General features: G+C 35.1%; 2 protein-coding genes across 2 annotated transcripts in view; one reads left to right on the top strand and one right to left on the bottom strand.

Annotated features, from left to right (window-relative positions):
- Positions 1–8036, top strand: part of LOC132561360 (protein EFR3 homolog B-like) — a 31950-nt gene extending 23914 nt beyond the window's left edge. The window contains exons 20-23 of the mRNA XM_060226084.1: positions 857–942; positions 1888–1936; positions 2996–3105; positions 5078–8036. Of these exons, the coding sequence (XP_060082067.1) occupies positions 857–942; positions 1888–1936; positions 2996–3105; positions 5078–5221 (389 nt within the window). The 3' untranslated portion in view covers positions 5222–8036. The remainder of the gene's footprint in view (positions 1–856; positions 943–1887; positions 1937–2995; positions 3106–5077) is intronic.
- Positions 8037–12687: 4651 nt separating this feature from the next.
- The window catches only part of LOC132561383 (inactive tyrosine-protein kinase transmembrane receptor ROR1-like), a 29420-nt gene continuing 14466 nt past the window's right edge, over positions 12688–27641 (bottom strand). The window contains 8 exon segments of the mRNA XM_060226107.1: positions 12688–15362; positions 17042–17121; positions 19675–21325; positions 21992–22108; positions 22435–22560; positions 22682–22792; positions 23113–23322; positions 24422–24570. Of these exon segments, the coding sequence (XP_060082090.1) occupies positions 15277–15362; positions 17042–17121; positions 19675–21325; positions 21992–22108; positions 22435–22560; positions 22682–22792; positions 23113–23322; positions 24422–24570 (2530 nt within the window). The 3' untranslated portion in view covers positions 12688–15276.

Raw genomic sequence — 27641 nt, 5'->3', positions numbered from 1 at the left:
TCTGGGTTTAGATGTACTATTAGTAGCCTTTCCATGACCTTCTAGCATTCAAGGTCAAGGTCAGATCAAGGTTGCAGCTTAAGATCTAAAGAGAAATACTCCCTTATGTTTGAGAATGTTGCATGCTTTATTTGTGCAAACCTTCAAAGTTTGCTTGAGTTTAATTCTCAGGTAGTACAGTGATGATAAAAGCTAGAATCTTGCATTTTTAATAATTTTGTGGGGAAATATTATGGTTTGTGTCATTGTGAAAACTGGCGATATTCCAAAGATTTGAACTTAATTTCTTAAAATTTCAATTTCATGCTTTTAAATGCATCAAGTATTCAGCTGATGTCAGTGAGTTAAAGTGACTTATTGACATTTATAGAGGTTATGAATGCCAACTGAAAGCAGCTCTATACATAAGTCAGCCATTATAATCTGAGTTTGGGGATAACTTTGTTGCCATTATTTCAAATGTTCTTTAATACAATTTTAGGCACAAATTTCAAAATATTGAAAAAAAATAGTACTTAATGCAAGTTTTATAAGTAGAAGAGACCTACATGTTCCCATGTGTAACTGATTAACACATTAGGTTGTGATGCCTTTTTTAGAATTCCTTCAATTTTTAGAGGTTTAACTTGATTTAGAATTTATTTAACCAAATTTCTTACTGGGTACACCACAAGATTAATGACTTTATTTTACTTCATAAAATAGAAAATAACTACAGATGACCTGATATTAATTTTAATTCTCCTGATATCTTTGTTAATTTTCACCAAGTACTAATAACTTTCTTATTCACTAAAGTTAGATGTAAACAATGTTGGTAATTGAGTATCATTATTTTTATTGCGTCTATTTATAGATATTGCTGTAAGTGGAAGTGCCAGTGATGTAGGCTCCATCAATTTGGATTTAGATAGTGCAGAAGGCTCCCCAATATTCTCCAGGGTAAGTAAAAGGTTTCATCCTTTGTCTAGCAGTCATCCTTAGATCTGTATCAGTGTTGCCAACTCGCCCAATTTCATCAAATTTTCAAGATTTGGGTTTTTTAATCTACTATAATCAAATTGATGGTCGTACATTTCAAAGTACTTTATCTAAATATATGTAGATGTGATAACTATACAATGGTATTGGTTTGTCTGTGTTACTATTTAATCTCTTTGGTTGCTTGGTAATACTAAGACCATGTGCTAAGTACCAAATTCAGGGCCTGGAATCTCTCAGGTACAGAGATGTTGCCCTTGGTTAAAATTTCATGACCAGAACATAACTTTGCTAACATCAAATCTAGGATAAAGCAACTTTGTGTGTACATTGGTAATACTAAGAGGATGTGCAGTGTACCAAATTCAGGGCTTAAAACCTTTTTATTACAGAGCTATTGCCCTTTGTTGGAAATTTTACGTCTAGAGCACAACTTTGCTTTCACTTATACTAGGATAATGAAACTTGCTGAATACATTGGTCTTGCTAAGAGTAATGTGAAGTGTACTGATGTCAGTGCCTGCAAGCTCTTAATTATTTAATTATTGCCCTTTGTTAAAATATTGGGTCCTGTAAAATTGTTTTCAGGGAGCATTCATCAGTTTCAGTGATACTCTTGTCTTAAACAGGAAGTAAATGCAGGTTGATTTATGTTAGCAATTACAGACATATTTTCAGGATAGGCTTATTTCTGAGGTCTGCCTGTCAATGAGTTTTACAGTATGTTTGAAAGTTTGGTTATTGCTTTCATTTCTACCAAAGTGTTGGTATATTACCATCTTATCAGGTAACATAGCTCACACCATTTTTTATTTTTGTTTTTTTTGTTTTGTTGTTTTTTTTTTTCAGTTGAGATCAGGTTTGGATCAATAATGAACTGATTGTGTATATTTTTATGTATTACAGAGATGGACGGATGAAGAGATCACAGTGGAGTATTTAAAGAAGATGTTAGGTGAGACCATGGAGTTATCTCCCCTCTGTACAATGGCAATCAGTTCCTTTTATGAGCAATTCTTTTAAGACACACCAGCTGAACTCTCATACAGTTACCTTTTATAAACAGTTAATGTGTCAACAGAAATGGAAAGAAGCAAAACAAGCACAGAAATATAGAATCTTAAATGAGATTTCATTTCATATGATATTTTTTGAAACAGGTCTTGGAAAGGTTTTATTTTTGCAAGCCTTTTACAGCAGAAATTTAAACTTCAAGAGGAGTTTCTACAAAATGAGAACAAATTCAGATGGAAGCTGTCATTTTGTTACTTCATTTTCAATTCATGACGTATTATCTTATTCCATAATATGTCCCAATCAGTTTCTGACCAGCACAGTCAATGGAAAACGCTCCACAGAATATTACACTAGTGATTTATAGAAACAAATTTAGGCAAATTAACTGAACAATGGACTGATTTTGTGATAGAAATGTTTCCAATAAAAGTCTAGTTACTGGTTATTCTGTGTTATCCAGCCACTGTCTGGTTTCTCATGTACAGTGCTTTGTTTCTCAGGACATACTGTTTCCATATAATTATTGTCTCTTTAATCTAACTTAGGTGATGGCTGAAAAGTACTTATGTATTTATGATTTATTTATGAGAGATAGATTTCATACTAGTAAGGAAATAGTCTTTCTGTTCGAGTGATTTCATTGAAAATCTTCGTTTACTGTACTATAATTACCAGTATGACTGTTCAGCTTTGATCAGAACTTTTGGATATATATTGTTGTTGGTATAACACTTACAGAAAAATAAATTCAAATCTAAAAGCAGAGATTGTAGATGTTATTTCAACATTTTGGAAATGTTCAAAGTATTTTGTACCATCCTCCCAATGCACACTCATGCAGCACCTGCACTCACCTGACACTCATTGGAAGGCCGTCCCTAGACGACACTAGCTGTTGATAGGACCTTCAACAAAGATGGCTGAATTCTCTTGTAATGATAGTATCTGGCTTAAAGAAATATTAGATTAACATTTATATGAAATTTATCATTTGAAGCGGAGGACAATACAGAAAAGAAAGAAGAGGAAGCAAAGAAGAGACAGGAGATTTACCAAACCTATCGTACTGCACCGTTTGAGGAGATCGTGGCTCGCTCTGAACAGAAGGTAGGTACTTGTTTTCACCAGCAGCAGCTGAGGAAAGGTAACTGAATATAAAGAACACTGGAAATATAATTTCACCTTTCAAGTTTGTCTGATTGTTTTATCTTGTCTATGATCAGAAGTGTAGAATATCATACAAACAGCTTTCCAATAATAATCAGGAATATTTTTATCAAACCTGTAGACTTTCATTTGAAGAATTTATAAAGTAAAGAATATATAAAGTGTTCAGATATAGGTGATGTAAAATGATTCATTTAGTTGAGCTCAAAGTTTTATGGCCTTTCCAGAAATTTAAATACAAGTGTGAACTGTAAGCCCTAAAGATGCCTTGCATCTGTGGTCCCTGATCCGTCCATCTGTGAACAATTTTTGTTGTCAGTCTTTCTTGAGAGGTCCTGGATGGATCTTTCTCAGATTTCATATGTAGGTTCTCCGTGGTCCCTAGTTGTGCCCATTTTAGAAGTACTGGATGGATCTTTCTCAGATTTCATATGTAGGTTCTCCGTGGTCCCTAGTTGTGCCCATTTTAGAAGAACTGGATGGATCTTCCTCAGATTTCATATGTAGGTTCCACTTGGTCCCTAGTTGTGCCCATTTTAGAAGAACTGGATGGATCTTTCTCAGATTTCATATGTAGGTTCCACTTGGTCCCTAGTTGTACCCATTTTAGAAGTACTGGATGGATCTTCCTCAAATTTCATATGTAGGTTCCACTTGGTCCCTAGTTGTACCCATTTTAGAAGTACTGGATGGATCTTCCTCAAATTTCATATGTAGGTTCCACTTGGTCCCTAGTTGTGCCCATTTTAGAAGAACTGGATGGATCTTTCTCAGATTTCATATGTAGGTTCCACTTGGTCCCTAGTTGTACCCATTTTAGAAGAACTGGATGGATCTTCCTCAAGTTTCATATGTAGGTTCCACTTGGTCCCTAGTTGTACCCATTTTAGAAGAACTGGATGGATCTTCCTCAAGTTTCATATGTAGGTTCCACTTGGTCCCTAGTTGTGCCAGTTTTAGAAGAACTGGATGGATCTTTCTCAGATTTCATATGTAGGTTCCACTTGGTCCCTAGTTGTACCCATTTTAGAAGTACTGGATGGATCTTCCTCAAATTTCATATGTAGGTTCCACTTGGTCCCTAGTTGTACCCATTTTAGAAGAACTGGATGGATCTTCCTCAAATTTCATATGTAGGTTCCACTTGGTCCCTAGTTGTACCCATTTTAGAAATACTGCATAGAAATTTCTAAAATTTCATGTACAGGTTCTTCTTTGTCCCTAGTTGTGCCTGTTTGAGTTTGGGACTGGTCAGAAAAACAAAATGAGATTGTCATCCCTATTCGTTAAGAAGTACTGAATGGATCTCTCTCAAATGTCATATGTATGTTTCATTTGGTCTCCACTTGTGCCCATTTGATTTTGAAGCTGATCAGGAAAAAAACAAAACAACTTTGAGGCAGCTATATTGGATTCGGCAGATAAAGATCATCATTGCTATTTCTGCAAAAGAATGATTGAATTTCTGATCATTAAGAGCACGGATGATTGAATTTCTGATCATTAAGAGCACGGATGATTGAATTTCTGATCATTAAGAGCACGGATGATTGAATTTCTGATCATTAAGAGCACGGACAGAGAAGGGAAAAGATCCAACTTTCAATATAAAGATCACACAATGATGGGAGCCACGATGCCTCTAGGATCTCTTGTTTAATTGGGAATAACTGTTAGAACATTTTTAATTCCATATTGAAAATTGAATATGAAAAGGATTTACACTTAATTCATTATTGACCATAAGACTTTGTACATTAAGATTGATACAAATAATACTATAACTACCATGAAGGTCTCTTAGTGGTAAAGTCAACACAAATGGATAGGAGACTTCTGTCAATATATTTCTCAAATTGTAAATTTTCTGTATTCAATTTTCAAATCTAAGATTTCCACTTTGTCATTACAGTCGTGTAAATTCCATAACAAACTGACGGAGATCCTAGACATGGTATCTCGTCCTCCGGATAGTCCAGAAAGGATGCGAAAGTCCCTCCAGATGTCACCAAAGGCTGTGTTTGATGTGTCCTTTCCAGACTTATTTGTATATTAATGTGGTTCGTCTTTTGGGAATTTATGAGATTACCTCCCTTTAACGGTAATAGGAGAATACTAAGTTGCCTCCCCTTAATTGTATTTCACTGACTTTATAGTTCAGCCTCAAGGAGACTGCCTTATGTCCTCTATCCATTTGAAAGCAGACGAAAGGAGACCAAGTTATTACCCCTTGTGGTTAAACAATCTGTTACTTGGGCCACTTTCATTTAAGCTGATGTATTTGTTTGATGTGCATTTTGAATGTAGTATATCAGGCAAAAGCCAAAAATGAATCTGCCAATATAAACACAGGCTTCAGACCATTGTCAGAATAAGTAAGATCACTTGGTTTATACTTTTTTCTGATCCAAATTGTCACTCACATAAATGAAACAGAAATTGAGAAAGTCAAATTACCACCCCTTTCGTGTTGATAATCTATGTCCCAGGCCTTCATTTATGGTTTTATTTCTGCTGGGTTTTACATTTGGAAAATGACAATTTCTAAAATGGGCCTGGTGCACACTTTTGGTGAGATTTCTGCTGATGTTGCCTAATTTGATATTAATTGTTCAGGCTGTATTAGTAGAACTCCAGTATTTCTCAAATTTGAATTCAATACTCAAACACCAACCCAGTTGTCAATCCAGACAAGTGTTCCTATTTAGTGTTTGTATCTTAGCTAGGAATAACTCTCTTATGTCTCTTGTATCTAACATATCAAATATTGTTACACCTGACAGATATGGTTCACCTGTGTATCACTATATACTCTGTAGTAACGGAATGTCTCCTGACATAGACAGCAAACTTCACTTGTTAGGTACATGTTGTGGTTTTGTGTGTGATTTTGATGTCATTAAGAGAAGTGTTTCAATCATTGTGAAGTATTACTAAAGAGGTCATTGAAAGCCATTCTTAAGTTATGAAATCAACATTTTATCTACACCAATGGTATTCAATTTTGCATCTTTTATGCGATTCCAAAAAAATCGAACAAAAAACTTGATGATTGACATTATCATTAGAAGTTTTGACAAATGACAAACATGTCACATGCTTAATTGGATGATGAAAAAGTTGCAATGAATTTGTCGTTATGATTTGGATTGATCAATGTATTACTGATCACAAGAAATCACTTCGGGAATTAAAGTATCTTTGGTTAGATAACATGAGTATGTAAAGTGCATTTTTTTTACCCGATTCTGTCCGTCTTACAAAAATATTGAGGAAGTGAAAGAGAGGATAATAGCAAAGGGAGGTAATTTGTGTAAGTCTTCTGGGCAAAAGCCAAGGGACATACTTGATCAAGTGTAAGCCCAGCAGTAAAAGTATGTTTATTATAAAAGTTCAGTGAACAGAGCAGAATAGCTTTCTAAGGGATCAGTTGAATTCATTCTTAAAGGATTGTAATAATTTGAGATTATTTTTGCTATGAAGCAAAAATGAATTAAATAGAAATAGATTGTATTCCTGTTCATTCTCCATGATTACCAGTAGTAAACCTATTTATCTAAATTGTTCTCAATTATCATACTATGTCAGGTAATACACACACCCACATCTATTGCAGCTGCAGAAGAAACAAAGAGTAAATGAAGAGAACCTTATTTCCTAAATGTCTGAGATATTGCTTTTGTCCTAGGGCTTACCATAGAACAATATTATATATATACAAGGCTGTAATAAACAAACTCCATTAGCTTAATATTATGACAGTTTTTCAAATTGATTTTGTCATTAAATTATAAAGGACAAATTAAATTTAATATAGTTGTACAATATCATGATAATCCATTTTAGTCCTAGGAGAGGTTTTTCATGAGAATTTAAGAAAACATTTCATTACTGAAATTGTGTTGTTTGATCATTCAGAAACCTACACAGTTGTTGGTCAGTAGGCATAGAGAATAGTGACCGACTGACTGCCATGTTTTGATGTACAAGTGCTATGCTTTCAGAGAGTAACAATAATGTAGAAAAAGTTATTTTTACAATGTGGTAAGTTTGTCACTGAGAATGAATTAATTCTATTCTTTTATCCAAAGAAATCTATTGTAGATCATAACAGTTTGCTGTATTTCATGTAAGTTGTGGTAGTGTTTATTTATTTAGACCCTAGGATCAATATATGTATTAAGTACCTCAGTTTTACAAGATATAGTGGAATCTCTCTGTTCCAACTCCACTGTACTTGTGTTACATGGTACCATGTGTAATTTGACTAGTCTGTTGTGTTACATGTGCCTGATGAGACAGGTTTCACTGTACTTGTGTTACATGGTATCATGTGTAATTTGACTAGTCTGTTGTGTTACATGTGCCTGATGAGACAGGTTTCACTGTACTTGTGTTACATAGTACCATGTGTAATTTGACTAGTCTGTTGTGTTACATATGCCTGATGAGACAGGTTTCACTGTACTATCAGTCTGCTACATTATCTACAGTATTTATTTTTGGACTGCTCTGATTTTTAATCTGCAGCATTTTCAGTCTGATAAGTATGATAAATTCTACACTAGCATGCAACCTATCCATGCTTTTGTTTTTGCTTAAATGTTCATTATGGGTAGATGTTTGATGTAGGTGATATTTTGTTTAACAAGCACCAGTATTCATTTGAACACAGAGAGATATTTCCCTTTGCGAAATACAGAAAATTTCAGCAGTTGACACCGTATATCCTGGTTTCTATGTTATTTGTTTCATATTTTTTTGCATACTTTGTATGAATTAATTTATTTATGACATTTCTGTATGAAACATTTATTTTCATGTCACAGTATTTGGAAAAGAATATTTGTTGGTAAGAAACTTCTACTTTGTTACCTGTTTGTTACTGTAAATTATGCAATAGATATGTAATAAATACCATTATATCTCGTATAATGTGGCTCTTACTGATATATTACTGGGTATTTACTGATTAAATCATTAAAACAGAGACAGTATCTAACACTATATACAAGATACACGGACCCATCAGCTGAGTGACAGAGACAACACATTGTACAAGCCACACGGACCCATCAGCTGAGTGACAGAGACTGTATCTAACACTATATACAAGATACATGGACCCATCAGCTGAGTGACAGAGACAACACATTGTACAAGCCACACAGACCCATCAGCTGAGTGACAGAGACAACACATTGTACAAGCCACACGGACCCATCAGCTGAGTGACAGAGACAACACATTGTACAAGCCACACGGACCCATCAGCTGAGTGACAGAGACAACACATTGTACAAGCCACACGGACCCATCAGCTGAGTGACAGAGACTGTATTTAACACTATATACACTATATACAAGATACACGGACCCATCAGCTGAGTGACAGAGACAACACATTGTACAAGCCACACGGACCCATCAGCTGAGTGACAGAGACAACACATTGTACAAGCCACACGGACCCATCAGCTGAGTGACAGAGACTGTATTTAACACTATATACAAGATACACAGACCCATCAGCTGAGTGACAGAGACAACACATTGTACAAGCCACACGGACCCATCAGCTGAGTGACAGAGACAACACATTGTACAAGCCACACAGACCCATCAGCTGAGTGACAGAGACTGTATCTAACACTATATACAAGATACAAGGACCCATCAGCTGAGTGACAGAGACTGTATCTAACACTATATACAAGATGCAAGGACCCATCAGCTGAGTGACAGAGACAATACATTGTACAAGCCACACAGACCCATCAGCTGAGTGACAGAGACAACACATTGTACAAGCCACACAGACCCATCAGCTGAGTGACAGAGACAACACATTGTACAAGCCACACGGACCCATCAGCTGAGTGACAGAGACTGTATCTAACACTATATACAAGATACACGGACCCATCAGCTGAGTGACAGAGACAACACATTGTACAAGCCACACGGACCCATCAGCTGAGTGACAGAGACAACACATTGTACAAGCCACACAGACCCATCAGCTGAGTGACAGAGACAACACATTGTACAAGCCACACAGACCCATCAGCTGAGTGACAGAGACAACACATTGTACAAGCCACACGGACCCATCAGCTGAGTGACAGAGACAACACATTGTACAAGCCACACGGACCCATCAGCTGAGTGACAGAGACTGTATTTAACACTATATACAAGATACACGGACCCATCAGCTGAGTGACAGAGACAACACATTGTACAAGCCACACGGACCCATCAGCTGAGTGACAGAGACAACACATTGTACAAGCCACACGGACCCATCAGCTGAGTGACAGAGACTGTATCTAACACTATATACAAGATACACGGACCCATCAGCTGAGTGACAGAGACAACACATTGTACAAGCCACACGGACCCATCAGCTGAGTGACAGAGACAACACATTGTACAAGCCACACGGACCCATCAGCTGAGTGACAGAGACTGTATCTAACACTATATACAAGATACAAGGACCAATCAGCTGAGTGACAGAGACTGTATCTAACACTATATACAAGATACAAGGACCCATCAGCTGAGTGACAGAGACAACACATTGTACAAGCCACACGGACCCATCAGCTGAGTGACAGAGACAACACATTGTACAAGCCACACGGACCCATCAGCTGAGTGACAGAGACAACACATTGTACAAGCCACACGGACCCATCAGCTGAGTGACAGAGACTGTATCTAACACTATATACAAGATACACGGACCCATCAGCTGAGTGACAGAGACAACACATTGTACAAGCCACACGGACCCATCAGCTGAGTGACAGAGACAACACATTGTACAAGCCACACGGACCCATCAGCTGAGTGACAGAGACAACACGTTGTACAAGCCACACGGACCCATCAGCTGAGTGACAGAGACTGTATCTAACACTATATACAAGATACACGGACCCATCAGCTGAGTGACAGAGACAACACATTGTACAAGCCACACGGACCCATCAGCTGAGTGACAGAGACAACACATTGTACAAGCCACACGGACCCATCAGCTGAGTGACAGAGACAACACATTGTACAAGCCACACGGACCCATCAGCTGAGTGACAGAGACTGTATTTAACACATTGTACAAGCCACACGGACCCATCAGCCGAGTGACAGAGACTGTATTTAACACATTGTACAAGCCACACGGACCCATCAGCTGAGTGACAGAGACTGTATTTAACACATTGTACAAGCCACACGGACCCATCAGCTGAGTGACAGAGACTGTATTTAACACATTGTACAAGCCACACGGACCCATCAGCTGAGTGACAGAGACTGTATTTAACACATTGTACAAGCCACACGGACCCATCAGCTGAGTGACAGAGACTGTATTTAACACATTGTACAAGCCACACGGACCCATCAGCTGAGTGACAGAGACTGTATTTAACACATTGTACAAGCCACATGGACCCATCAGCTGAGTGACAGAGACTGTATTTAACACTATATACAAGCCACAATGTCCGATCAGCTGAGTGACAGAGACTGTATTTAACACTATATACAAGATACAAGGACCCATCAGCTGAGTGACAGAGACCGTATATTTAACACATTGTACAAGCCACAATGACCCATCAACTGAGTGACAGAGACCATATTTAACACATTGTACAAGTCACACTGACCCATCAGCCGAGTGACAGAGACCATATTTAACACATTGTACAAGTCACACTGACCCATCAGCTGAGTTACAGAGACCATATTTAACACATTGTACAAGCCACAATGACCTACCCCTTTTACAAACCAATCTCAATATTTGTAGACTTTATTACGATTAGAAATTTGACCATATTATATTTCTAAGATACTTTTCTTTTGCAACTATGGGATTGATATCCACTTACTGGAAAACCAAAATAATCGAGAGGCCATTTTGGATTTTAAATGTCGGTGTTGGCTGTTCTTACTCCTGAGAAGTTCTGGACAGATCATTCTAAACTTTCCTATGTAGATTTCCCTTGGTCCCCAGTTAATGATATATTGTGCATTCAAGAACTGATTGGAAAGTCAAAGGACTAAATGCCTTGGGATGCTGAAAGGTGACAGGACAGGTGACTTGGCCTCTGAAGAAATCACATAGGTAGAATCAATATTCTCAGGAGGTTATTACCAAGGAAAGTTTAAATAGGTAAAGAGTCCATCCTAGACATGAAGATCACAATCATAATCCCAGGTATATTTTGCCAGTCATAATCCCAGGTATATTTTGCCAATCATAATCCCAGGTATATTTTGCCAATCATAATCCCAGGTATATTTTGCCAGTCATAATCCAAGGTATATTTTTCCAGTCATAATCCCAGGTATATTTTGCCAATCATAATCCCAGGTATATTTTGCCAGTCATAATCCAAGGTATATTTTTCCAGTCATAATCCCAGGTATATTTTGCCAGTCATAATCCCTGGTATATTTTGCCAGTCATAATCCAAGGTATATTTTTCCAGTCATAATTCCAGGTATATTTTGCCAGTCATAATCCCAGGTATATTTTTCCAGTCATAATCCCAGGTATATTTTGCCAGTCATAATCCCAGGTATATTTTGCCAGTCATAATCCCAGGTATATTTTGCTAATTAGCTGCATGCTTATCAGTTTAGTTCATCTGTATTTGCATTTGCCTTATGTAAAAATATAGTTTCAGCTTTCAACACACTTTTAATTTTCACTCAGTTGAAAATTGGGTGAAACAGGCAAATGCTAAATTGCAGCAAAAGCTCGTACAGTATAATAGAGAAACGATCAAAATTAACCTGCACTTCTCTACCTGGTATTAAACTTTCTACCAGTTCAATTTTCCAAGGATGCCTCCTAGGTTTCAACAGTTCAGGGCCATAGCATCACTGAGAAGTTCTAGAAGGAGGAAACATGACAGCTGTACGATGTAGTTTAACATACCATTTTGTTGTACTGTACCTAATTCATAATGTGTAGAGGACAAGTCCTTTCTTGGAGGGGGAATATGTCACCCTGGTGGGATACTAGCAAGCTTCTTAGGGGACATTTCTCTTACCTGCAATAGGTAGTGAGTTAGTCGAGTAAGCTAGAGGTATCAGTTTTGATCCCTACAAGAGATATTGAGAAAAAGTGAAAGTAAAGAAAGTGAACAAGGGCTCAAATAAATATATATGCCCCTTCTCTCCTCCTCCACTCCCTCATCTATTGATTTTCAACTTAATAGGTTGAGGTATTCATAAGACATCTTGAACACAAGCTTTAAGTAAAGGTGACCTTTGACCTTTAACCTCGACTGATGTCCACCAAAACTTTATCAGGCGTAGAACATAATAATGTAATGCAATGGTGTGAATATGAACTGCTTACATTCAGACATTCATGAGACACAAGCTTTGTACAGGCAGTTGGACAGAACCTTAAAGTGATTACTATATATAACCCCATTTACCAAGGGGTGGGTGGGTATATAATACAAAGAAAATAGGAAAGCACAATTAGCTTTGTCAAACACTTTATTCTGCTGTGTTGGATGGAGGAGTACCATGCCACTTTGTTGTGACAGAAACAACACATGGTTGATAATGAAATAATGTTTACATGCTAAGCTGTTGACACAGATATGGAATAAACATGACATTCTATATATGGATCATACATGGGTCGCCATTAATAGATCATTGTTTTTACACAATTGATAGTCAAATGACCTTGAAATTTACATAGGGTATCAAAAACTTGTTCATGACAAACCTTAAAATCAATTAACCTTGACATTTACATAAAGAATTAAAAACTTGTTTATAAACAGAACTTTAAACTTTTAGAGCTGTTTTATCATGTTTTTTTGGGGGTTGGGTTTAGCAAATTTCAGAATATTACAAGGAAGGTGTTGTTTGATTAAGAAACATTTTTTTAATTAATTTTTACTTTCACTATTTTCTTATAGCCTGTTTTGGAGTGTAATGAATTGATAAAAGTATCATTCTGAGAAATTCTAACTTAAATCAATAGACTCCACATTGGGCGACCTATGTAAAAACATACACAGATATGAGAAACTTGAAGTAGCACCTACTTTCAAGAAATGCAGAATTCACAGAAATATTTACCAAACATTTGTGTTTTAACGAGTCAAGTGCTCTATTTCAAAATAAAGTCTATTCCAGCAAAATATATATACGACCATCATACTTGAATACTTCAACAGAGTTCTGCTCAGCAAGAACATTCTATTTGAACAAATAATCAATTCACATGTAGTTTATAATCTCGAAAAAATGTGAGACTCAACCAAATGATGCTCGTCACCTGCCGTACAATGAGTATATATATATAAAAGCAAGCTTTATCTCCTACTAGAACTATAGGTTTGATGTGAAGAATACATACAGTACAGAAGAAGAAGATTTCAGCAAATTTATATAAAAAAAACCTGCATTAAATCACTTGCGACAGGAAGTCAATAACGTAGATTAATCTGCCCATGATTATAAATAACAATAATAATGGATTGTACAAACTTTTAACATCTAAAAACATTATACAGCTATTTTCTCTGTATTCCATATTGATGAAAGGAGATGTCTATCAATTTTGACACAAGGGAGACAACTCCATACACAGTTCAATGTATGCAGCATAATGATAACTCAAATTTAAAAGAAAAAAAAAAGAAAGGCTTGATATATATAAGGTTTGCTTAAAAACAAGTACATGGAATTAACAAGTAATTATTTACAAAACGAAGCAACTTTTGGCATTTATATGAAAATACAGGGACTTCATCGGGGGAATACAGGTGATTAAAACATTTTACATGGAAAGTGAGGCATTTTCTACAATTATTTTGCTATGAATATCCATATCATACAGACAACATCAAGTAATCGTATACATTATTATTCGCCCCAGGAACAAAGGCATATGATTTGATGGCATCATAGATCTCACACATGAAAATCTCCACAATGATTAACAAGCTTTGAGAATTGAATATGAAAATTGTAACTTATTTTTTCTACAAAAGTTAAAATGGATGTATCAAGTATGAATTAAGAACCGTTAATATGGCATTGATTTCGTTGACCATCTAAAATACGACTGATGCTTCCCACAAATAACTAATGTACAATTAAAGCTAACAGAATTGTTTACAAATGAATGAAAATATATTTCTTTTTACATGTATCAAATGAAGCATTATCTCTGTTTCCAATTCACCAAGAATATAAGAAAGATTTCTAATTGTCAGAAAAACAATATTGTGATAAATAGATTTATCGTTCAGTTTTGAAAACTTACACTGTGTAATGGTTTATACAAAGAGGCTTTTATGAATGAAAAAATGAATATTTTTCCTTGCTGAAAAATCAATTTATCCTTGACTGGAAATATGTTGTAGTGAAAAAGTTTGAAGACTTTTCCCAATGAAGTTGTTAAATTTCTATTGTTGAAATGTAAAATGTTTTCCAATAACACTTTGAAATGAATTTATTTAAACTTTTATTATGAAAAAAGAAATGTTGATTTTACGATTTAATTAGTTCACAAACAGAATACATTTTGGACACCTAAAACAACACTCGATAACTTTAAGGCATTTGGAAATTCACAACCGTACACACAGATATAGTATTTCTACATTAACTCTGACAATATACTGAACTATTTTGATTTTTAACATGCCATATTTCTAAAGTAATAAATATAGATTTCTTAACTGACACCATCTCATCAAAAAATATCTTGGTATAGTTCTGTTTATCCTTCTAATCTACAAATTTAAGCCAAGATATATATCTGAAGGATAAAGAAACACAACTTCTTTAATTTTAAAATATTTTGTATTGAACAGATATATCCTAATAAAAGGTAAGAGGAACATTAAGGCACCTTACCCAATCCCCAATAAATGTTAAAAATCTGTCATCCATGTCAAAAATCTTATCCACATCAAGTGTGTCTATATTACCAATATACCATGACTGTACAAATCATGTGTTCTTTTCCATTCAAATTAGTGTCAATTTCTGACTGTCACCAAGACACGTGATCGACAATACATTTGTAATTAATGATTGTTTTTACAAATTTGTCACTGCTAACTTGTCAGAGGACAGACTCTCCTAATGCTCCTGGGAGGTAGCACTCAACAGCTGGTTGCTACTCACTTCAGAGTTCACAAATCAGTTAATTTTACATCTCAAAGCTTCGGGAAGAGTTGACAACAGATTGAGATCTGGATGTTCATGAAACATAAAGATTGGTTCACAACATTTCCTCACATGTATGACAGGAGATTAAATGGCAGCTGAAATGGCATGGAATACCATTGGAAATGAAAACAGTCAAATCCACACATAAAGTATCAGAAGTAGACTGTGAGCCCAGGTTACCATCGACACCTCACTGTCAAGCATGTCGTATGTGATGGTAGACAGCTCATGTGTCCCTGCCATTTTCCTAGGAGACATTGGAGGTCGATGATCTTCATGGATGAACCTCAATTCTTGTTCTTTTGATCAAATGGCTGTTAACACACTTGTATTTGGATTATGACAGATATGGGGGTGGATCGTTTATGGTTTGGGGAGGGATTTCCTATGGTTTACAGACACCTTTAGTGATCATTCACAGGAATTAAACGGCTGTATAATATTGATATGAGGGTCTGAGACATCCTGCTGTGCCTTTCATTATAAGGTATGATTTGACCTTTCAGCATGATAACACTAGACCACACATTGCAAGTTTTTAGAGACTTTCTTGTGACCCAGAAAATCGAACCTATTGATTGGTCTCCATATAACCCCCATTTGTTTCCAATCGAACACTTGTGGGATGAACTAGACAGAAGAGTTGGGAATCAAGCAAACATCCAAATAACCTCCATTTGGCCAACACACTTACTGAGGAATGGAATAACAACTGACAATCAATGTCCTTATGAACTCCGTGTCATGCAGAAAAAGAGATGTCTGAACTGATACTAGGGATCAGTCTGACAACTGCCGTTGTATCAACTTTGTGTACATATTCATGGCAGCCTTATGAAGTCCTCATTTGTTAAAAATCTCAGAAAATTTGAAGACAAATGAACCAATATTTGAAGTTTCATTAAACTGTTAAGCTGAAGTTGGGTTTCTTTTTCCTCTTAGTATACTTTGTAATAATTCAAACAAGCAAAATAAATATCAGAGATTACAATATGGGTGATGTCAAAAACAGGATCATCATCTGCACAATCCAAACTTGATCCTTCGGATGATTTTAGTGTTTAATGTAATTTTTGGGTATATAAGCTTGAAGTCGGCGGAGATTATCATAATCGTGAGCACAAATATATGTAGGGGTGCGTGCAAGAAACTACAATCCTTCAATTGAAAGAAATTGTACAATTTCATTTGTGAAAGTGATTACGAAACAGTACAATTTCACATTTTCAATAATAAAAATATGATAAAAATGTTTATCCTCATTTCAGAGTACACAAGAAATTATTGTCTGTAAATCTCATTCTAAGAGTATTCAAAAGACTTATATAATCTTCTAATATTAATGTTTAAGGATCCATCTCTATACAATGAAATGTCACGATTTAAAAAAACCATGACGGACATTATACGTACATATATATACATATATATATAAACTTATAATTACATCACAATTAAGTATAGATATTATCAATAATTGCAGCACTGAATTTCTAGAAACAATATGCATTCTACAATTTATTTGACTAGAAAGAATTACCATCATGCATCAAAAAAACTATTATAACATTGAACATAACAAAATACCATAAATGACAGAAAAAAAAATCTTAAATGTGCATTTTCCATTTACTTGGCAACAGAAAATTGGGGATTCTGTTGTTTTCAGTAAAAAGATCAAAGGTTATTCCTTCGAAATATTCTTTACGCTTTCTTAAATAAGGATTATGTGTCAACTTCAAAAAATGAACATCCACACGACCATGACAAATGATCATGAACATATGAAAGTTTTATTGATTGATCTAAAATACTTGGTATCATTTCAAATATTTGACATTGGATAATGAAGCAGAATTTTTTCACCTAACAGTGTGGAAAATTGGAAATAATTTTTCAGGAAAACTGTCCTTTGAAATTGATAATGAACATTTCTTTTTTATCAAAAAATTTGCCAGTACTGTGTTTGTTTTCTGAAAAATCACATTATTCTTTAACTTTTCAGGGTAAATTTCATTAGAAATTAAGAAAATCATGTTTTTCCTTTGAAATAAGATAAACCAAGTTGGCAAAATGATTTTTATTGAAGATTGCCTTTCAAAAATGCTTTACAATAAATGAAAATTGAGAATATTTGTATGTAGTTTCAATCCAATAAAGGGACATAACTCTTGCATGATCCTTATTTTTTTTTTTTTATCTTTTTGCATATATCCACCCAGAAATTGGGATGGTAGCACCAGTCTGAAATTTATATGTTAAACACATATGTATAATTATATCTTAAACTTTGTGATTATATATGTTAAATGACTTACATAAAATGTTGACAATATATATCATACATACATATATATATAATGTAATGATGATCACAATAGTTTTTGAAAGTTAATCCATTTTTGTAGGAATTTATTTTTGGTAAAAAAGAAAATTGAAAAAGAAAGAAAAAAAGAATAATCACACTCTGATTGTGTTCTATCATAAAGAAAAAGCACAAAAAATCCCTACATACTACCCATAATCATGGCAGAATTTCCCAAATTCATCTGTGATAGGTTTAAAAATTTGGTATTTTATATACCCTTTAATCACTACTGTATTCTTTTCTGCTTAAGAATGAAAGTTTAGAAAGCAGTGCAAAATTTCTGTATAGTTAATCTTGTTAAATAGAATGTTATCTACTGCAATGAGATTCTAGAAAATAAATAATATTGTTTCACAGCCGAGGAATATAAATCTACACTTGTAATTCATTTCTGTCTCCGATATCAATAAAAATAAAATTCAGATCACATATCGCATTAAAATTGTTTTAATCTCTAACAATTAAGTATAAATATTGTAAATGAACTCTGAATTTAAATCACAAATCTAGAAAATCCTGATACTGAGGTTTTCTTGACAGCTGACCATTTAATCCGAGTTGGGAATTCCTATCCATGATCATGTATCTAAAATATGTGAAAATTTCTTACTTTTAAATGTGAAATCATCCATACTTGAGAATTTTTGGGGAGAAAATTGAGAATACCAAAAAAAAAATGGTTTCTATCAAATAAATCTGATTAACTAGTTGTCTGAGTGACTTTGCGATGGTTTAGTTTGAAGTACATACTGCAAATTGACTGCTGATGATTTTGGATATATGAAAAAGTTGTCTCCCTTTGTATGGGAAAGTGCACAATGTTTTCTGTAATGTAAGGACTAATATTGCCTTGGTGTTTCCTTTTTTATCCACTTCAAAGTAAGGTTGTCTCCCTTTGTTGGAAAACATCAATTTTTTATCCTTTATCACACTGAACATCATAAGCATATACAATATACATAGTCATATGATGACAAAAGTCATGAAAATTCCATGATGACATGTTTTTTCCTATAAACTTTTCAACAATGCTTATAAGGTCAAAGTAGCAATATTAAGTAACAGTGAACTTTGGCCGGTAGCAGTGTAATTTAATGTATTGTCATATTTAGTTTTTAAAAACATATACAGTCTGTTTTTTTATTCACACCGATCGAGACAATTGAGAAATGCTGCATCATTCTGCGTATGATGTAACTGAATCGTCTGTGTCAATAAAATGTTTAAAAATAACACTCATAGCTACGGGACTTTATTGGTAGAGTATGGTTGAGTAATATCTTCCTGTTACAGTGTGTCTCATTACACAATGTTCACAAGCACGAAAACATCACACAATATGTTATACTCCAGGTGATTTTGATATTAAGGTACAGTTGATAATTTTTCTGTTAAAGTCATACCTCTGTCTAGCAGGCCACATGTATGGACCATGTTGTATCACATCTATGGTCCATATGGTGTCTGACTAAGTTCACCATTTCTGCACAGATCTATTCAGATTTCAGCACATCTGGCATCAATCATATTACCACATCTGTGCTCCACTAATGTTCTGCCATTTTGGTAATAACATACTTCTATTCCTTAATCTAGTCACACCTGTATTCAAATATCCCGTTTCCAAGGAAAATATACCGTTACAATGTATTCCATTATTCCAAATATGACACATTATCTGAATTCCGTTATTCAAAATGTAGTATACAAAATTGCACTCATTAGAAGTACTATCGCACACAAATAACCGTTACTGATGCAGCACATTTCCATTATCTACACCAATTACGAAACATCTGTCTTAATAGACCTGTAATTGCCAGTGTAGATTTTCAACAACACAGATATATCACACATTTACAGAAACTGGTCTCCACAGACACTATATCTCGTTATACTCAGTTCGCTGGTCTGGAATGTATGTATTCTGTGGACCATACTTGTTGCTACTGTCTGTAAGAGGGAGCACTGCCGGACCATTATTGGTGTTCTGTGAGCCACCTTGTGGCACTGTCTGAGAGTGTGGCATCGTGTTGGGTTTGTAGGGTGTGCCGGAGCCCTGTGACCCTGAACTATTTGATGCTTTAGAACTAGCAACGGACCCCGGCGGAGATAGCTTACAAATTCCATTTGGGATCTGGTTGGGAGGGCTGTTGAACTGTGCTAAGAGTTTCTGGTTCATTGGCTGGCCATGAGTAGGACCCATCATGTGTGGATGCTGGGGCATCTGCACTTGGTTGGCCAGATAGTGTGGGGGTAGAGCGTGATAACTAGGGGGCATCATGCCCAGTGGTGGAGCCGGGGACATTCCATGACTGGATTGGGATGGATCTGAACCTCCACTTGATCCTGTCAACCCTGTGATCGCTGTTGTGTTGCTGGGGCCAGTACTACCCTGGTGACTAGGCCCACTCTGGGAACTTTGATGACTGCTTGAATGGGCGGAGTGACTTTGACTCAAACTCCAGTGAGGGTTTTGCATCATGATCTCCGTCTTCCATGCTTTAAGACGTGCAGCAATTTCCCTAAAGAGAGGTCGCCGTGCTGGGGTCTCGTGCCAACATTCTACCATGAGGCCGTATATACGAGTTGGACAATCCTCTGGGCAAGGAAGGATCTGGCGTTTTCTTACCACTTCAATCACCTCCTGATTGGAGAATCCATAGTAGGGCTGCAGTCCATAGCTAAATATTTCCCACATCACGATTCCAAATGACCACACATCACTCTCCGTTGTAAACTTTCCGTATAAAATTGACTCTGGGGGCATCCAGCGGACGGGCAGTAGAGATTTACTCTGTACCCTGTAATAATCTGATGAGTAGATGTCTCGTGATAGTCCAAAGTCCGATATTTTTACGTTCAGATTTTCTCCAACCAGAACATTTCTGGCTGCCAGGTCCCTGTGTACAAAATGGTGACTAGCCAAATACTCCATTCCCGAGGCCACTTGAGTAGCGATATGTAACATGTCTGGATAGTCGAGCATCGGTTTATGAGCACAGTCATCATCCGCCGCTGATACATCTGAGTTTGGTGAGCGACAAATAAGATATTCATGTAAATCTCCATGTGGCATGAACTCAAACAACATACACATGGGTTCTTGTTTCATACAAACGCCTAGTAAACACACAATATTCGGATGTCTCATTTCTGTCATCAAGTCAACTTCTCGTCGGAAATCATTCTTCATCTTTGGTGTTGCATTTTCTTTCAAAGTCTTTATAGCAACTTTTGATACAGTGTTTTCGGCGTAAAGACCCAACAGATCACCTTTGTAAACCTTCCCAAATGCTCCTTCTCCAAGCTCCTGCATGAATCTGATTGACGACAGTGGAAATTCACGGATACGAGTACCAGATTTGGCAGTTAGTGGATGAGATTCAGTGTTGTTTTGTGGTGCTGGGCGGCCATTTTTTAATCCTGCACCTTTTTGTTTTCGATGTCGTTGGAATAGGCATACAATTGCCAAAAGAAGAACCAAAGCTAGTGGTACGATAATCCCCGGAACCAGGATAAACATGAGTTTGTCGACCGGCTCTCCAGCTAAGGGGAAAAAAAGAAGACAATTATACACACAGACTATGGATTGTAAACATGGCACAGATTTCCCATAAAACATGAATACTAATTCATAGCAAAACTGAATAACATATTTAATCTTAAACTAGTTTTCTTTTCTTGTAATTTCCATGTATTGACAACAGGGAAAATGTTTTCTCTTCTAGAAACTTACTGTTAAAGATATTAACAAGTGTAATGTCATAACGTCAGTATTTGTAAGAATTTTTTATATTAATTTTTCAGCATATGCTGTGAGATATGAAGCTACGTTTTGAGAGTGGACACTTGATGCAGATGATCTCTAAATACTGGTTCAGTTAGTCAGAAATAAGTGTGAAATGATAGGCTTTAAGAATGTCTGTTAACACAGGTAATTTCTGTAAGAGAGGTGGTCTGTTATTACATGGTTGCATTATGGGAGGTGGCATTTTAAGGGAGGTGGCATTTTAAAAAAAACATAAGTGATTTCATTATAGAGGTTGTCTTAAAACACATACAATCTCTTGATAAAGATGATCTTAAATAATATTACATAATTGAGTTGAACTCTCAAACAGGTTTTACTTAATATCAATTTCAATCTAAAACCTTTCATTATCCTAAAAAAAGACCATTTAAAACTGAGACTGTAGATAAAGGAATACTTACTCTGATAGGGTGTACACTTGGGAATGTCACACAGTTCAGAGTGGTGGTAGAAGGGATCTGTGAAACACCAGGGGCCAGTAAATGTCCCGTTAGGGTTCCGGCAAAAGTTGTGATTTCCTTCAAAATCAAAACGTGTAACATGAAATACAACCAACTAGTATTACTTATTAAATATATTCATAATTTTGTTTAATTAAATAAATTTTTCAATAAGTAATGAGAGGTCACTCATGCATGTAAATTTCTTATAAAATACTTTTTTAAATGAAAGTTTTTAAAAAACATAAAATTTTGTTATATGTTAAGGTTACTACAAAGTAAGATCTAAATGAAGACTTTTCCACTATGGCAACAATCTGCACTCACTTCATCTATACAGAAAATAGGAAATTTTGCCTGTTTTTTTAACAGAAAATTTTCTCTTTCAGATTTTTGATGCCTACCAAGTTCTTTATTGTCTTTAGACTTGAAGCTTGGGTTGTGTAGCCAGTTCTGACAGGTTCGGCCAGAACGTGTTCTATTGACGTGTCCACGGTAGTTTTCTCCACTTCCATTATAGCAGTTCTCCTCTGTAAGATCATTACAATCATTATATCAAATAAAATTTTTGACTTATGGAGCTATGCTACCTTACTGTAACATGATTCTTCATTTCAAAAGAGTTCCAAGCTAGGTGATGACTTTATCAACATCGCTTGTACTTACTTGGTTGGGACTTTGTCACACCAATGCGAACACATCCATCACCCTCCGGAGTACCAGGGGGAGCCAACTCATAACACTTTGGTAAAAACTTGTCTCCTGTAAAATTAAAGGAATTATTTCAAATGTACAACCTAAATGTGTTTAATGAAGATGTGACCTCTAACCTTCATTATTATGCATATGACCTTTGAGCTTTACACACTTACTTCCATGCACTTATTCCGGGATATTCCACTTGATCAGAATGTCATAATTCAGGCTTTATTTTAAACATTGACCTGAATATAATGACTAAGGAACACACACATATGACCTACATACTGTATACATATTCAGGGCATGTGACCTACATACTGTATACATATTCAGGGCATGTGACCTACATACAGTATACATATTCAGGGCATGTGACCTACCAATGCGAGGATGATGTTTGCCGATGACATATTCTTTTTGACAGATGTTACTCTTCAGCATCTCGCACTCATCCCGACACACCTGTCGTGGCTTTGGACTCGTCGGGTCGTTGTCACACAGTGGGAAGGTGTGGTAACAAAGGAAGGGGATCGCATAATCTTGGCATTCCTTACTCATTGTGTTGGATGCCTGGATTGTCGTAAAGGCAGCTACAAAATGAACAATTACCACTTCTGATGAAATCTCTCAAGACACCAAGTCAACACCCGAAGAAGTTACAACCGCATAGTTCATCCAAATTGATATAACAGATCATGATCATTTTCTGATTACTGCTGGTTCTGTTTCTATTGATTTATAATTTATCAATTGTCATGCAAAACTACTGATACAGCAGATGTGATGAGTGATAGCACAAATGACTCCATGTCATACTCCAAACATCTCCAGATCCCTGACGTTCTTGTGAAAATCAAAATGGAAAAAACTGTTTTTCTGTACATTTATAAATAGCTTTCAAATAAAGTAAATTGGCACATTACACAATAATTATAGGGGAAAAATAATTAAATGGCCAGCCATTTTGTTAACAAAGAGTTAAAACAGAAGTATTAGAGTTCACTACTTTAATAAAGTCAGAAATTCATTGACTACTTTTTCCTTCTATAGGTACTATCAGATTCATTGACTACTTTTTCCTTCTATAGGCACTATCAGATTATTTATAGGTTAGTGAGCAAAGAGTCAACAAAATGATAATGCAGTAGGTGTATTGTTTTAAACAAGGAAGAGCAGAAAAGTCTCAATTATGGCTGGACGGTTCAAGCCTCAGCCGGAACATTTTTTATTTATCAATTTTTTCAATTTCTTTTTTTTTTTAATTTTTCAAACAAGTCTAATATTTATGCTAAGAAACTTGGGAATACCTGGTAATAAATAATTTACCCAAATTATTTCTTACCACAAAGATTTGATTGTTTCTCCAAGGACCCCAGTATTGTGACATAGTGGCATTACAGTGATATATGCATACTTATCACCAGTCAGCTTGTAATAATGATAAAATATTTGTAAAACATAAATTTCTTGCTCTTTTGCAATCCAGATTCTGATCAGGTGTAGAAATTGGTGTTATGATAATATGGAGTAAACCAAATCTTTTGAGAGTTTGTTGTGATGTTGATTCTGAACATGTCAGAGGCACAAAAATCACCTAGATTGGAATACCAAAAAGCGTGCTGATATGACCATTACAATCTTAACTGCAACTTTTTTTTATTTCAAAGGCTGGAAGAAACATCCACTTACCAAGGAAATTTTCTTCCTTGATGCCTTGAGAATACTCGGACGTGACATAGATTGTTCGGTTCTGTAGGAAACGTGAACATGTTGTACCCCGGAAAACCTGACAAAATCCATCGCCCTCCTCTTGTGATTTACGATCTTCTTCCTTGTATCTGTAATATATGACAACACATGTCAACCATAACCACATGTGTCATACATACCTGTATCAAGGTGTGCATTCTCAACACATGACATCATATGCTTATTCTTAATGTCATGGGCACTTAATGTAATTTTTCATTTGATATTTTAACATACAAGTATTAACATTTCAGCTTTTCACTCCAATCTCTACACAATTTAACTCAAGACCAAGCACAATTTAAACAGCACTGGTTATCACATTTCCTTAAACCTCATTAGACCGTAATTTAACATTTTCATTACTGGGACAAACTAATCAATAAATCAATTATAATCAACAAATTGATTCAACTAAATCAGGTGTTATATGTAATCTAATAATTTCCAAACATGAACAATATACTAGAAATTACACAGATTTTTTTTAGATCTCCAACAAATGTCCAATGATCTCGATACTAATAACTAGATGGATTGTATCTTTTTCATTGTGTTATTTAAAAAAAAAACCTACAAGAAAATGACCAACAGTCTTGCAAGGACATTAATTGGAAAAAACAGATTAAATTATTCTGATGTTGAGAATATTAGCTCAAATTATTAATTAACACCAGGGACGTATTAACACTAGACTCAGATAACAAAATTATAAAGATCAAGGGGAGATAATCCTGGAGAACAGCTAAAAAGACTTCTTGAAAACTAAAGAATTCAAGAACATTTTTCAAGTTGAATTTGCTTCAGGTTTTAACATACATAAAAGTTTGATTTAATCAAATAAGTTTCAACTCTACTAAGCAAATGAAAGCATTTTAAAACAGCAAAGATGTATAAAACAAAATGTCACAGATTTCCTTTTCTATGACTTGATAAAAAAGCATGCATTTGCCTTTTAAAGTTGCTTCTATTTTTCACAAACAAACACCATAAAACTATACAGTTACAACACCACAAAATACAATCATTGAGAAATTATATTTAACATTATTTGAAAAAGGAAGAGAAAGAAATAAAGTCTTCATGAAATTTTTCATTTACAAAAACAGTAATCAATCTACCACACCATATGGCGATAACCTTCATAACATATCAAGTTGAATTAGAACAAGAGGCCCATTTGGCCTGAACTGTTTACCTAGCTTTGTTGCTTAATTAAAGAAAAAGGAATTCTGATTGTTTCTATCAGTTCCCACCCCTCTGCCCTCCTGGGGTCAGTGAAACTAGTTATACCAATCTCCTTCACCCAAGAAAGCTTCTGTACACAAGTACATCAATGAAACTGATGAATGCTCCCTGAAAATGACTTTATTGGACAAAAAAACTTAACAAATTCAGCAAATAATTCTGTGGCCATGAATTTGGGTACTACAGATTGTTTTAGTATGACCAAAGTATACACCAAATTCTTATTATTCTAGTTTTAATTCCAACAAAGTTATGCTGATGACACAAAATTTTAACAAAGGGCAATTACTCTGTAATTATGAGGTTTGCTGGCTCTAACAATTTCTTAACAGTGCATATTGTCTTTGTTTGATCAATGAGTATACAAAGTTTCATTATCCTAGATTAAAAGAAAGCAAAGTAATGCTCTGGACAAGAAAATGCTCTGGATATGAAAGGATGGGTGGATGGACGGAGGGAGCATAAAAATTGGGATAGAATGCTGTCATTTCTACAGATGAAGTCGGGTCTTAAAGAATTTGCTTAAATTTTTGGCCCACACTTAGGGGAATCAGACCCACACCACATATACCAACTTGAAAACCCTTCCTCAAATGATGCTGCGGACCAAATTTGATCAAAATCTGCTCGGTCCTTCATGACAAGTAGTGTTTAAAAGAAACTGTTGATGGACAACGGATAGACGCCAGATGGATGATGGATGCCACGGTATAGCATGAAAATTTAATTTACACAATGTAAAAGGAAATAGATAGTTTCTCAAGTCATTCAAATCAATTTCTGTCAAGATTGATTGATATTATGTTACCTGAGATGAGAAAATTCCAACTTTCACAAAAACAAAAAAATTTACTTAAGCTTGTCTCCCTTGAACTGCTCCTTTGCTATGTAAATCCAGACAATAATTCCTGTAGACTGGCAGTATCCCATGAAATTCATTTTTTTCTCCTACCATAGACTTTTTACTCTCTCCAACTGGTGTTATTTTAACAAGGAAATTCTACATTTATCTTTTTAATTTTTAATTGCTGTTGATAAATTTAGAAAAGGTGTACATGCCAATTTTTCCCCCCTACAAATGAGTTTTTCTTTTTTTTATTTATATACTGAAACAATTTCTTTTATTCAAAAAATGAAAAAAAAAATTATAACTGCATGTTAATAAAAAAACCATCATATATTAAATAAATGACATAGAAAAGGTGATGAAAATTTACTTTCTGAGTTGTAAACTTAAAATCTAAAAACAAATATCAAAACCAAATATCTCTAAACTTCAACATATGCCAAAATCCATATCAATAAACACTGCAATTTCAAAAGTATAATTCAATATTCATGAGCCATGCCTTGCTGCCAGCATTTTAATTAGCATATTCTAATTAGCGCATAAATAATGATAAATGAAAATGCCTGTATGCAAATTAGGTTAAGTAATATGAGCTGAATGATGTAAGTATGAAATATATGTATATTATATGTTTGAGCAAATGGCAGTTAATCATAAATGATGAATTATATTAATTTTTTTTCATTAAATGGTTAATCAATGCATACAGTATTTATTTATTTACTTCATTAATTGCTTAATTTTATTAATTAAACATTGATAAATTGATAATTACATATAGAAACATTTTGTAATCAGTCATATCCATGACAATTCATCAATGGATTCCACTTTACATTTACTGTATGAAAATTGCTGGCTTATATTTATATATTTAGCATGTCTTGTAAATAAATAATCAAAGCAACAACACAAAAACGCACAAGCACAACAATCAACATGACTAAATACAAGCTTGAAAAGGCAAATGCAGTCATTCTAACAGAGTTCTCTCCCTTCTTGTACAAAAACAATTTAATACTGAAGAGTTACCTCCCCTCTTCTATTCAGAATAGGTTAGGA

This window comes from Ylistrum balloti, unplaced genomic scaffold, assembly GCF_031769215.1.
Source record: "Ylistrum balloti isolate Yb309-2 unplaced genomic scaffold, AGI_CSIRO_Ybal_v1 Utg371196, whole genome shotgun sequence".
NCBI lineage: Eukaryota > Metazoa > Mollusca > Bivalvia > Pectinida > Pectinidae > Ylistrum > Ylistrum balloti.
The sequence above is the reverse complement of the archived record's forward strand: the minus strand, read 5'-3'. Positions and strand labels throughout refer to the sequence as shown.